Source organism: Nelusetta ayraudi, unplaced genomic scaffold, assembly GCF_046127955.1.
Source record: "Nelusetta ayraudi isolate G7.1 ecotype Tasmania unplaced genomic scaffold, CSIRO-AGI_Nayr_v1 ptg000135l, whole genome shotgun sequence".
NCBI classification, from domain to species: domain Eukaryota; kingdom Metazoa; phylum Chordata; class Actinopteri; order Tetraodontiformes; family Monacanthidae; genus Nelusetta; species Nelusetta ayraudi.
In genome coordinates, this window is record NW_027466185.1 from 2,264,770 (window position 1) to 2,278,817 (window position 14,048).

Here is a 14,048-nt window from a genome sequence, read left to right on the forward strand (position 1 = left end):
TCCTTCCCTTCGGCACCGCAGCAACAACGGCGCGGCCCCTTTAAGAAACGAGCGATCGCGAACACTGACGACGTTTCCTCGGCCCTGTTTGCTCGCTCCCCGGCGGCCGCTCCTGTGAGATCAACAAGAGGCGAAGAAGACAGTCGCTGCATGAGCCGAGCGAAGTGAAAGCTCGCGGGTTTTTTTTTTTCTTCCTAATTTTATTTTCACTCTCTTTCCCGCCCGGTGTCACCGCCCCTCGGCACTCAGCCGTGGACGAACAGTCACAGTTCAGGACTGAAAAGCTCTTAACGGTTCCACTTGGGGATGCATGGACCGAGTGAGCAGTTTTCGCCGCGACACTCACTGGCGCCGCTAATTTGGACGCCCTGAGCAGCAGGTGTACCGACGGATAAAGCGGACTAGAGGCAATCTCAGTGTTCATGAAACTTTGCTACGATTTACGTGCTGGGTAAGGACATTCCACCCCACACATCCCTCACCGTGTCCTTCAAATGTCGGTCGTTAGTGGACCATTGTGGTTCGGGTATTGTTTTGTGTCAAGTGACTTGACTATTCGCGGGTTACCCCCCCCCCCCCTCCCAAAAAACATGCAAATTATGTCGTGTTATTGTTGCGAGAGGGAGAGAGAGAAAGAGGGATAATTTTATTTTATTTTTTTAAAATGTCCGACTGCTTTGCTTGAGTGAGGCCTCATACCAAAGACGCGTCTTAATTCACGTGCTTGCCGCGAGTGCTCAATTGTAACGGTGCATTTGTTTTTCAGCTGCATTCTCCCGCTAATGTCGCGCACTGAATGGAGGCGTCAACTGTAACTAAACTGTGGCATCGTTGTCAGTGTGCAATGTCAATTTTCTTTCTTAGGTGCGGTAAACATGGAATGTTTTCTGCTTGTCAGTGACGCGACATGCCGTAATTTGGTTCTCCTCTGTTTTGACACATTTTCGGCAGCCGCTGTTTGCACAGATTGTGCGTTCTCAAGGTGCTCTTATTCACACACGTCGTGTCTGCTGTGCCGCCAAAGGAAAGTTACGTAAACATGCGTCATAATTCGAATATTTGGAATACAGTGATACAACGCCATGTCTGCATCAGTTGCCGTTTTGCCTATGTGTTGAACATCATATTTACTGTCAGTGAGGGGCGGCGCCGCCTCACTTGTTCCTTTCTCTTTTGATAAATTCCGAAATGTATAATTTAAAATAAAGATGTAAAAATAAAATGTAGGAATTTTAAACATTTAAAATAAAAATGTAAAATAGAATTTTACATTTCTGCTGAAAACCTCAGACGGTAAGAGCAGTGTCACGTTTTGCCGAATTGCAGAAGAAAAGTGGCATAAAAAAAAAAAAAACAGCAGCAATCATAATGTCACGAAGTAAATGCACTGAGAGCGGAACGTTTTTCTACGAATGTTTTCATGCCTCCCTCCTTTTTAAAGCTGCCATGCCAAGATTTAATTTGTGCTCCTGTCAGTGAAAGTGATGAGAGGCGAGTGTTTCCGCCCTCCAAGTGATCCCACATTGTTCCTCTGTGTGTTTCCGTTTCCCCCCATCAGTCAACATCCAATTTGTGAGAGGGAGAGGACAGATTGACTAGTTGTTATGGGGCGTATTGATTGATTATATCCTTGTTTATGTAACCAGTAGGTGAAATATAGGAGGGTGCAAAGGCAATGTTGAGGTCATCGAGGTTCCTCTCGCTCTATGTTGTGTCTACTTTTATCACAGGAGGTTGGGTTTAGCATTCTGAACACATTATTCTAAATGTTCCCAGCTGCTGCACAATCTAATTGCATTACGTTAAGTACTCCATGCTTTCTGAGATGATGGTCGGTGAGGTTGTGTTTATTCAGCGCAAGCATATGCGGTGCATGTTTAAATAGGGTTTTGCTATTATGACTTGAGCAGCGAGGACAACACCTTTGGTCAGTGCGGTTAGACTGAGAGCCCGACTCGGAGCTCTACCTGAAACCTTTCATGGTGTATTTTTTATTTCACACACATTCTAATTCAAATGAAAATTCTGATTGCTCACAGTTTGAAAGAAATTGCATGCAACAGAGATAGCCGTCATGAATGTTTCTCCATTCTGTTTTTTGTTTCTGTCCGGTCTTGTTTTATCATTCTTTAAATGCCAAGAAAATGGTGCTGTGATTTATTTTTTTACCCCTCAGAAAATAAACTATGCACTGTTAGAAAAACTGCAGTAAATGCCGAGATGAAGTGCACATGCTGCTTGATTTGAATAGAGGAAAAAATGAATTCCGCAATAGGACTTGTATTTGTGTTCAGCCAACTAAACATTGCCCGTGGGGCTGCATTAGTGGGCGGGATGAAAGCGAGGACATTCTTCTTCATCCCTTTCTTTATCATTTCTTTATTATTTTTGTGCCCAAATTATTTGGCTGGGTGGCTGCAGTGAGGCCCTTGTGTAACATCTGCTTGCAAACATAGTGGAATGTGTCTAATCGGCCTAATTAAAGTTCATCATATTGCCAGACTCCTCCCTTCCTCCTGCTCCGTCCCTGGGGTGGTGTGATTTCAAATGAAAGTCGGCTTGATGAAAACGTGACGTCATTCACAGGGCTTCCGATAGGAGCGCTGCAAAGCCCCGAACTTCTGCGTCTTCCTTCGTGGATTCAGATTTTTTCTCTCTCTACAAATCTTGCAACTTTGATGAATGCTGTTGAACAACAGAAGGGCTGCTCGCTTGGAAATATGAGCTCAACTGTCTAATTAACGTTTCTTGGTGAAGATGTGAGCACACTGTCATAATTCAATGCTGAGTGTCCTTTCAGAGAATTTTGAAAAAGCTACATTATTAAAACCAGACTAGAAACTTCACTGTAAACTTGTGGAAGGTTAAAATCAATCTGGAACTATTGGATATGTCAGTTTTTAAGGTTCACCGTTTGATCCGGAGGATTTCCTAGACGGCCTTCCATGATAGGAGATAAAAATAGGCTGCTGACATTCTGCTGGTCAAGTTTTCCTTTCCGCTCGGGTAACAACTACACAAGCAGTGTCGGGTGATTCCTTTAATGTTACTGCTCCTCTGGAAATACAAGGGACTGTTATGTAGAGCTTTAGGTTGCCTGCGAAGCATGGTGGACTGCGATTGGCTGCCTGTGTGTGTGTGTGTGTGTGTGTGTGTGTGTGTGTGTGTGTGTGTGTGTGTGTGTGTGTGTGTGTGTGTGTGTGTGTGTGTGTGTGTGTGTGTGTGTGTGTGTGTGTGTGTGTGTGTGATCGAGAGTAACCCCCAGCTACTACGGGTCATTAGCAGAAGATTACCCAGACACATCTAAGTGCGCGCACACACACACGCGCGCGCGCGTTTTACAATGAAACAGTCTGCTTGTGAACAAGGGTAACAGTCTGGACACCACTTTCTTTCTTATTGCATCCAACATGTCTCTTCAGGAAACTGTTGGTTTAAGAAAAAGAAAATGTGTGATAGTGTTTGAACTCGACTGAAGAACTGTAACAAAATGTTGTGAGGAACCTTGACAGCGGTGAGACCCTGCGCTTAAGCCCTGTCAGCCCCTGCCTGTTCCCCTTTCATCCTCTAATGCTCTTATCCAACGTGCTTTTTCTCATGCAAACCTCTTAAGTGAAGAAGGAGACCCTTAAAAAAGAGAATAAAATCGTGGAGATGGACCTAGAAAGAAAGTCCTTTAAGAGCAGGAGAGTGTGTTGGTCTGTTGTGACTGTGTTTCATAAATATTAGGTTTTTTGCGTAAAGGGTGAATTATTGCGGTTTGATTACTGTAACTCACAGTAGGTGAGATGTAAAGTTTATTCATCCCAGCGGTTTTAATTTATGCGAGCCGCCTGTCTGTATTTGAATCGTGGTACTCGGCTACAGAAGCCAATTTGCCATTTGCATCATGCAGCGATACATAAAGAATCTGGCTAACGAATACATTCTACATCATGATTTAAGCCAATAGCGTTTCTTGATTTATTTATTTACTTTTGCCTCCAGTTTTCCTCGCAAACAGCACGTCAGAGATCGTGCCTGACAAAAAGGAGAGGAGCGCCCACAGCGGCAGGCGCCCGGCCGGGTTTCCATTCGACCTTCAGCGACAAAGGACTGACCTGCTGCTCACCTCTGTATTTTCCACTATTATGTGGCCGCGTGTCGTGATGGCTTGTGTTGTCGGTCGGACTGGTTGGAGGAAAACTTTGGTCCTCCTCCTCTTCCTCCTCCTCCTCCCCCTTCTGTCAATCAAAATGAAACACTTTTGCTTCCATCCCGTGACGATGGCGCGAGCGATGTCATGGAAAAGAAATAGAAGAAGAGAAAGAAGCAGTGTTAAAGTAGTAGAAGCTTCAGGTTGCAGTGACATCCTTGACAATCTTTTTTTTTTGTATTTTTGTTACCTTAACCGTGTGTGTGTGTGTGTGTGTGTGTGTGTGTGTGTGTGTCTGTCTCGTGATTTCTCCTGACTGAGACTAAACTAGTTAGCGTGTCTGGAATAAAGGGGGTCACTGTCATCTCCTGGTTAAGAAATACTACTTGTGGCTGCTGGAGATTCCTGGGGTGGGGGTGAGGGCGGTGAGGCCTAAAAATGGTTTTGTATACGTTCATTTAATTGTGGCAGGCCGCCACAAATTGATTGGAACCCGCTACACATTGACATTTTTCTATTTTAGGCAGCGGCCTTCGGCTCTTGCCAAATGTGTGGCGGACGTAGGACACACGCCTGACATGTTCCCTGCATCCCAGCTTCCACTGCCCCCACACTGTGGATTAGGATGATGTTCAGAAAAAGGGCGGAACAGCTGCCATATGCCAGCAATCGCAATGCAAAAGCCATTGGAAACCGTTTAAACAGGGGACAAAAAAGCAAAGAAAAGATATGTTTTTAAAAACTGTTTTTGTCCTTGCAGGGTTGCCGTCCACCATGTTAAGGTAAAGCCCAGGTGCGCGGTGTTGACCATGCTAAAGCGCCTGGACAAAATCCGCTTCCGGGGCCCCAGGACGAGAGAGGACTTCCCCGACCTGGCCGAGTCGCCGCCCGCCTCCGACAACGAATGTAGCGACGACGTGCAGCTGAAGCCCAGGACGGCCCCGCGAGATGCCGATGAGCTCCTGCGAGACCCCGTAAGACCAAGAAAGTCCTTTATGTGTCATTATTGCTTTACAACGCTCTGACCCCAGGGACAAAAAGAGCAGTCGCCTCTTTATTGAGAACCTTGAGATGGGAAAGCTGTTAACGCCTTGAACTCAATGAAATTAAAGGATGAAGAGCACCCCTCCCCACCCCAGAAGGGATAGAAACAGCCGTGCGCTGCAGAAAAAAATAAACGCGTCGGTGAGATGAAACGCCACGGTGACGGCCGGGGGAAAAAAATTGAAGAGTTGGGAAAGATTAAAGCCGGACAAAGTGAAAAAGCGGGCGAGAGCTGGAATTAATCCTCAGTAGATTGGACTCAAAGAAGCGGAGGGGGGAATAGAGAGGCAGAATGGGGGAGAACCCCCCCCACCCCCCACCCCCTGCCACAACTGTGCCCAACAAATCCGATTGGTGTTTTTTTTTTTTATATATAGATCGTCTCTCCCACCCTGAGATGCTGTTCGATTTCATCAAGTCTAGTCCCCCCCCCCACCCCTCTCACACACACACACACACACACACACACACACACACACACACACACACACACACACACACACACCAAGTCTTCGTTCTTGGCTAAACACATCATCATACCCTCCACAGTGGTGGATTATGAATTGGTCAGTTTATCATCAAATACAACATCAGAGGCCCATGTAGTTGCTGCGCGGCGGTGAATGACACCGGCGCCACCACGCGACCTCGCACCATTGTGTAACACGAGCAGAGCTGCGATTTGCACCGCGACCTCCGTGCCTGGGTGCAAGAAATCATCTGCTGCTACTGGCTTCCAGGTGACGTGGCATACTGGGTACGTTTTCCATTCAAATGGAGCACGCGCAGGAAGGAGGTGCTGTTCGAAACTGGCAAAGTTTGGGTGGTTGAGTCGCGAATGGCACGAGCAGTCTATAAAAATGAAAACAAAACAAAACAATAACGCGTCCGCGCTTTCTGTCAGGTGCACTCATTATACAATGTATTTATGATATAACCGCAAATCACAGTCATTCTTTCAGGAGATTGTGCAGGTTCTGTGCCATGACTTGAACTGAACACTTTCTTTTTTTTTCTTCAAATTCAAATCTTCCACAAAGAGTCGGCCCGTGGCTTCGGAGATGGCAACCAAACAGAACCACCATCGGCATCCAACGCAGTGTCCTCTCTGTCTTGGCAGCCTCGACGCGTCGCTCGCTGCGAGTCATCAAAAATAACACAGCATCAAACTGTGCCGCTGGTTTCACGCTGCGTGTGCGCTTCCCTCGGCCCGTCACTGGGCCATCCTGACTCGGATGGCACGTGCGCTCCTCTCGGCGGCGGCGAGGTCTCGTCTGAGAGTTGCACTGTTTTGTGTCGCTGCGCCACTGCGCCGCTGCGCCGCTGCCGGCCTGGCCCCAGCATTGCACCCACATCACGGCACTGATGAGTCACAGTCTGGGAGACCCGAAATAGACCGGGAGGACTTTTTATGCCCGCTGGGACACACACACACACACACACACACACACACACACACACACACACACACATGCATGCATGCATGCAAACACACAACCACACAACTTGAGCCGCACTGTCTCTCCCACAAAGCTGTTGCATCACTGGTTGCACGGTGGAAGCCTGGCCCTGTGTAGTACTTAGCCCGTCCCCATTGACTCACTGCAGCTTTGCCGGATTGACTGTCATAATAGTAATACTCATAACAATACAAATAATGCTGACAATACTCGTAATGAATATGTTTTCTGCAGTACTTTTCAGAGTATTTTAGTCACTTTAAAAAACAAACAGAAAAAGGATCATTCTAAGGGTTAGGATATCTCACCCCCCCCCTTCCAGGACCAGGTCACATGATCTGGGCATTAGTCTCATCTTCATTACCGATGTGCAATCCATGCACTAAGCTCTTTTTTCCCCTGGCAAACTAGCCTGCGCCATCAATACTAAACAGGCAGAACGTCACCACGCAGCTGCCGTTCATCCGTCGCACACTCGACCGCAAATGACCCCGCAGAAACGCCGCACAAAGTTTTGTGTGTTTGCCGCATTCCGGCTGTGTTGCAGAGCCGTCATGTGAGCGGTATATTCTGATGGGGTGTTCTGCATTACACATACAACAATATTGTTTGGCATTTGGACGTGTAAATATTAAGATGTTCTCCACTGGCAGCAGAGCTGGTGCACGTTAATCAGCAACGCTACACAATGGGAACGTGGTGGTACTCACTTGTAGAGAAGCAGGTGAAAAATAGTTTGATTTCCCCTAACAGACGGCTTCACATGACGGGTGTCGGTATTATTACTGAACTAGCTTGTTGGACCCTCCCTCCCCATTTAGCTTCACAGTTTGGATAAATGCACTTTAGCTGCTGCTGCTGCTGAGCTCAAGCGTTGACGTTGTTCCTTAAAAGCAGCGAGATGCAGAATTTCTGTCATGTTGGGAAACGACAGATTTGCCAGTAAGTCAGACTGCGCCAGGGTGCGAGGGTGGTTGGCAAGTCAGCCAAAGTAAAAAAAAACAAAAAAAAAAAATAGAAGTTTGGACTGTCAGGCTTCACTTCTAGTATGTGCAGCCATTAGGGGAGAATTTACTGAAATCTCCCTTGAACATTTTTAGGTGTTTTTTCCTTGCCGTGTGAAATCCCATCCCCCCCCCCCCCCCCCCCCCCCCCCACTGGGTTTGCCTCGTGAAACCGCAGAGAATTTAAAAGCACTGGCATTCACAGGACACAGAAGGGAGATAATAACATCAATATTTCTCCAGCTGTTCGGCTGAAACGGAAAGTAATTGAGTCAATGATAAAAGATGGGAGTAATGAGGAACATGAGCTTTAAACACCAATTCATTTTATTTTAGGGCAAGCTGGTCTTCCCACATCAGTTAAATTAATGTTGAACTCTCATTGGGTGTAGTTGGTTGCTACATGTACAGTCAGCTAAAATAATGTAAACACACATCAGGAAAAGAAAACCTTGCATTAAGAGTTCATTTGTATCAGTACTTCGATACATCCAGATGCCTCCTTGGATGTTTGATCAAATTACGAAAACACTGCGTACTGTTGGACGATGTTTTCCCAACAGGTGGCGCTACCCTCATCAATGTAGCGTCAACAAGTGTTGAGGTAAGAAAGGTCACCCAAGCAGCAGTTGGCCGGATGCATAAACTGTCTGGAAGCCAATGAGCAGCGCTTTGAGCACCTCTCGTCATTGCAGAGGCCAAAGGCCACTTGCAAGAATCTGGTGACGTCTAAGTAAACTTGATATTGAAATATTTCTGCCAGTTTTTCTTTGCCTGATGTGAGGCCGAACTGTGGATGAAACGACCTCCAAATGCTCACTGTGCCCGTCGTTGGTGCGTCCGCACCCAGTGGCGGTTCAGTAACGGCCCGCTGCCGTGACGCAAGGCTAACCTGACGTCCTGCAGACGTTGGCTGTGTGTGGAGGCTCTGGGGGAGGGGCCTGGGGCAGGGTTGGGGGGAGGGGGAGGTGTGTGATTAATCAGCTGATAATCTTCCACGGCGTGACGTCAGGGCCTGACCCGCTTTTCACAACCTGGAGGCAGCGAAGTGATGGTGGGCTGGCGGGGCTGAAGCGCATCTCGCCCTGGCGCCGTGCTGGCCGAGTTGTCTCTTTAACTCCTCCCCCCTCGCTCCCCCCCAGACCCCCCTCTGTTCTACTCTCTGAAGTGCCCCTGCAGTCAGTCCAGGAGCACCCTCGCTGCCTCCAAGCCAAGTTTTCTGCTCCCTCCCTCTCTGACTCGCTGCTGCTCTCTCTCTCTCTCCCTCTCCCTCTCTCTCTGACTCGCCGCTGCTCTCTCTCTCTCCCTCTCCCTCTCTCTCTGACTCGCTGCTGCTCTCTCTCTCTCTGTCTGTCTCTCTCTCTCTCTCTCTCTCTCTGTCTGTCTCTCTGTCTCTGTCTGTCTGTCTGTCTCTCTCTCTGTCTGTCTCTGTCTCTCTGTCTCCCTCCCTCTCTGACTCGCTGCTGCTCTCTCTCTCTCTCTCTCTCTCTCTCCCTCTCTCTCTCTCTCTCTCTCCCTCCCTCTCTGACTCCCTGCTGCTCTTGCTCTCTCTCTCTCTGCCTGTCTCTCTCTCTCTCTCTCTCTCTCTGACTCGCTGCTGCTCTTGCTCTCTCTCTCTCTCTCTCTCGCTCTCTCTCTCTCTCTCTCTCTCTCTCTCTCTCTCTCTCTCTCTCTCGCTCTCGTCCTTGCGCATGCCGAGCACGTTTTTGTGCCCGCCAGCGAGATGCAGCAGAGCGTCGTTCTTATTTTATTTTTTTCAAAGGACCCCCTCTGCCGTAGCGCTCGACCTGCAGCCCTCGTCGCCGCCATCATCATTATCATTATCATCATCATCATCATCATCATCCTCTCCCCTTCCCTCCCTCCGTCCCTCCTCCAGCTGTCCTTCCCTTCGTCCGCACCTCCTCTCCTCTCCTCTGCTCTCCTCTCCCCCTCACGTTCCACCTCCACGCGTCAGTGAAAAAGTAGCGTAGGTTGTCGGAGGGGCGAGGAGCGAGGAGCCGTCGTCGGGACGCCAGTGACTCATCACTTTTGCTCTAGCTGGGAGAGAAGAGGAGGGGGAGGGTTTGGAGGGGTGTTTCCTCTTTTTCTTTCTTTTTTTAATTCTCCCCCCTGCCTCGCACCAGCTGGACCGTTCCAGGACGAGTGAGTCACAGCAGCAGTGTTTATTATGGGGTGTCAGTGACTGCCTTCATCTTGTTGTTGTTGTTGTTGTTATTTGTTGAGTCACTGAGTTTTGTTCTTCATGCCCCTGTGTGTGTGTGTGCTTCTTCTCCTCCTGCACAGGCGGGCTCGGGGTCTCCCATCATGGCCACGGCCATCCAGGAGTTCCAGCGGACGGAGTCTGACCGGCTCAACGAGGTCAAAGGTCACCTGGAAATCGCCTTATTGGAGAAACACTTCCTCCGTGAGTAGCACGACCGTCACGGCGAACGCTCGGAATTCACTCGGTGGAAACTCTCTGCACCCGTTACTGTCGTCGTTGCCGTACATCCCGATTATTTCTTTAAACCTCTCGGCCGTGTGAGTCACTTTCATTCAACGTTGTTTTCAAACTCTCTGGACGTGCAGCTTTTCCAGCATTTTACTTTTTCCTTGTCTCGCTTTGTTCCCTGTTTTTCATTTGAGGTTTGGCCTTTTTTTTTTCTTTCTGGTTGCAAATTCGTTGCTCTGCTGCAGCTCCTGTTAGTCATACATTAATTTTTGAACAAAGTCGACAAACTGCACTCAGACCTGTTGTAGATGTGGTGCCACCAGACCCTCACGAGGTCGTACATTCTCACCAGCGTCGACCCTCATGAGCTCTTCGTGCTGCGTTTCCCTTGAAGCAAGGTTGGATTCGCACGAAAAACAGAATATTAACATTCGTGGTTGTCGAGTTTCTGCACCCACAAACAACTGGTGCACCTGCAAAGTTGACCCACTTTTGCAAGTTTTTAATTTTCCTCAGCCGGTACCCATTGAGGGAATACCTTCCATCCCGATCGTCTTTCCCTTGGAGGCTGTTGCAATGTTTTTTTGTGTGTCACTGCTGCAGCATCAAGTAAAGCACAGCCCTCTGTGGCCAAAGAAGCACATCAGATTTTCTGTGGTTTTTTTTTTTAGCAAACTAACACAAACACAGATGAAGCGACCATGCTTGATGTCATGCGGTGGGTGGTCCAGACTGGACTGGACCTGGACTGCGTGCAGAGGCGCAGATGTGTAGAGTGACAGTGTGAGAGACAAGAACCCCCCCAGGCCAGACCCACTTCAGTCCAGTCAGTCTGTCTTTTCAAGGACCCTTCTCTCTCTCTCTCTCTCTCGCTCTCTCTCTCTCTCTCTCTCTCTCTCTCTTCGCTGCCTCCCATCGACCAACCTGAGACTTCATTCTTTTCCCTTTGTGTCGCAGTTCTAGTGATGAGGGTTGAGGGAGTGCCAGCAGAGCAGGAGTGCGTTGGCACCTAATGGAGTTGTGATATATGTGTGGTGCACTCGGGCATCGCGGGATGTCATTTTCCTTCTTTTCTTTTTTGCGCTCTGCTCTGTTTTCCTGGGCTCAGACCCTGAGTCCGCATTCCCCCATGGCGTTAAGCAAAGAGATGAATGCGGATTTGCACCTATGGCTCTGTCTGTACGGTTACTTAAAGCAAGTCAGATTAGTCCGGGGTAAAGAAAAGGCTCCTTGTGCCGTGACGTTTAAGGTTTATGTGTTGCGTAATGGCTTTTTGGAAACATACATAACATTGAAAAAAACAACCCAAAAAACCCCCCAAATGTTTGTTGTGGCAAATGTGTCTTTAACTTTCCACAACAAAGAGAGCAGCAGGTGCATTCTTCCTCATCTCCATCTTTCAGTTGTGTACTATAACCTGTCGTGGGGTTTGTGTCTCCATGCGTGTAAACCACACTGGAATCCTTGAACTACAGCAGGGATAGGGTTTTGTTTTGTGTTTTTTGTTCTCGTGACTCCATGCACCAGGAAGTGTGTGTGCAGAGCATGCAGCAGTTCCATAACACACACACACACACACACACACACACACACATGCGTCTCAGGGAGCACTACATTTGCCAATAATAATAAATCACTTGTCATCTTCTTGTTGCTTTTATGATGAAGGGAGGCCGAACTCATGGTTGGAATGTTAAAGTCTGGCTCACTGGCCAGCCCTGAGAGGGTGAGCAGCGGAGGACTTTGATTGATTTGCGCCGTTGCTTCCTCAGTTTAACTCATCCTACATCTAACCGGCTTTGTTGGTGGATGCTAATGAGCGTTGACTGGGATTCCACCTCTCCGCTCGAATAAATGTGTTTTTATTGGCTGCCATGGAAGCAGCGGTAGTTGGAGTGGCTAAAATATTCATCACATGGTTCAGGCTGTAACGGCGGTGGCGGTGGCGACAAGCAACTGAGATCCGGCACTCACGCCACCGTTAGCATTTAAATGCTCCTCTCTCCTCCTGGGCTCGCGCTGAGGCTCTGCTGACCTTTCCAGCTGACGGCGTGGCTTCTCCACCTCCGAACATCAGATGATGTTCTGGCTCCCCCGCAGCAAGAATACGAGACTGGCAGTCTTTCCGAGATCCCAGAACGGGTGTTGTTTTTTTTCTTGTTGCAGCACCTGAGAAATTATTTAAGCTTCTTGGAAGTCTTTCACACACAGGGAGCCGAGCGTGGGTGTGTTCACGCTCTCTCTCTCTCTCTCTCTCTCTCTCGCTCTCCCTCCCCTGCTGACATCTTTCTCACTGCTGTCGAAAATAATGGCGGAGGCCCCGGCGCTGCGTGCCCAAAACAAACAGGTCGACTCTGGAATATTGTCTCCGGCATTCTCAGGAGTTTCCTGTGTGTGTGTGTGTGTGTGTGTGTGTGTGTGTGTGTGTGTGTGTGTGTGTGTGTGTGTGTGTGTGTGTGTGTGTGTGTGTGTGTGTGTGTGTGTGTGTGTGTGTGTGTGTGTGTGTGTGTGTGTGTGTGCGGTCACTCTCACCTTCTTCCTCCCTGCCAGTGGCGACAAACGGCCGGTGCTATTCTGAGGGCGCTCCATTAGTTCATTTGTCACCATGTTCCCGGACGTTGGACGCACACCGACGTGGATGTATTCGTGGGAGGGTCTGATTGACCTCTGCTATTACTGCTGCGGCCATTATTTCACTTTTTTTTTTTTTTTTTTTTTGGTGTGGTCATTATTTCGTCCCTTCCTCTCATTTGTTTTCCTTTTGCTCTTCAAGCATCGCTGTCTGCACAAGAGACACACACACACACTCACACAAACACACACACACACAGTAAGTAAGTAATTACAGTTGTTTGTTAGGCTGTGCCACTCCGTCTTGAGAATGAATGCATAATGAGTCTTGAGTCGTTGAGCTCTTTTTCAAGTCACATGACCCAAAACTAATGGGTCCCTTCTTCTTATTGGTTTGTTTTGTATTTATAAGAAGTGGCTTCACTGCAAATCACTGCCTGAGTCAGAAAATGGTCCCAGTTTCTAGGGGTCTCCTTCTCTGTGGGAGTGTGCGGTCAGGGCAGTTGGGTTTTGGGCTGACCATGCTGTTGATTTTGCACCAGCTCTGCACGGTTTTCTCAAGGTTATGAATAAAAAGCGATCTTCACAGTGTCCAACCCCAAAACATTGTCTGGGTGAATTCCAATTCCTCCCTTAACCCTCAATCTCAACCCTCAATCTCAAAAATGCGCGCTCCCACGAGGTGCAAGTGCTGTCCCGATTCTAAGAACGTCAAGTTAAGGGAGGAGTTTCAGGGCTGTATCGCCCTCAATATTGAGATTCTCCGGCACCACCCTTGGGAGTCAGGGCTACCCAGAAGGCATTGTGTATTTTCGCCAAGACATCTTCGAAAAATGGCGATGAAAAAAGCGAGCTACAAATGGAAGTATTTTCTTAGTTAATAAAGATATAAATATTGCAAAACCATTTTATTGTCTTAGTTTGAGACTTTTTTATGGATTATTGACATCGTTGTTGCGTAACATTTTTTTTTTTTTAACTTTACGATGCTTGTCAGCTGGACCGGTGGTCCCGGCTTCGCGTTACTTGTATACGTCGTTGTGTAGCGACGGAGGACTTCTTCTTTTTAGTCGTCTTCTTCTTTTTCTCCTTCTTCTTCTTCGTCGTCGTCGTCTTCTTGACTGACTGGGCGTAGCTTTGGCGTAAGGCCGCCCCCCACAGTCTGAAGACGTAACTGCACTTAAGGGGTGTCCCATTTCTAAGTCACAAGATACCCTTACACTTATTTTTGAGGGCCAAAGATTGAGATTTAAGGGCGAGGGTTGAGATTGAGGAGTTAAGGGAGGAATTGGAATTGGCCCTTAGTCTCATGTAAAGCCATCTAGTGTCCAAACACTGAAAATCACGCCGATATCTGAACCCGAAGACTTGCTCGTTGTGACATCACAAAGGGCAGATTC

The 14,048-nt window shown here is 48.1% G+C and overlaps 1 protein-coding gene across 3 annotated transcripts in view; it reads left to right on the forward strand.

Moving 5' to 3' along the window:
• Positions 1 to 68: 68 nt before the first annotated feature.
• gramd4a (GRAM domain containing 4a) overlaps positions 69 to 14,048 on the forward strand; it is a 39,033-nt gene continuing 25,053 nt past the window's right edge. For 2 of the 3 annotated variants that reach the window (XM_076011514.1, XM_076011516.1), the window contains exons 1-3: positions 69 to 451; positions 4,896 to 5,109; positions 9,930 to 10,050. In XM_076011514.1, coding sequence (XP_075867629.1) covers positions 423 to 451; positions 4,896 to 5,109; positions 9,930 to 10,050 — 364 coding nt within the window. In that variant the 5' untranslated portion in view covers positions 69 to 422. Of the gene's footprint in view, positions 452 to 4,895; positions 5,110 to 9,647; positions 9,789 to 9,929; positions 10,051 to 14,048 lie in introns of those variants that run through there. The other variant, XM_076011518.1, reaches the window with a different exon arrangement.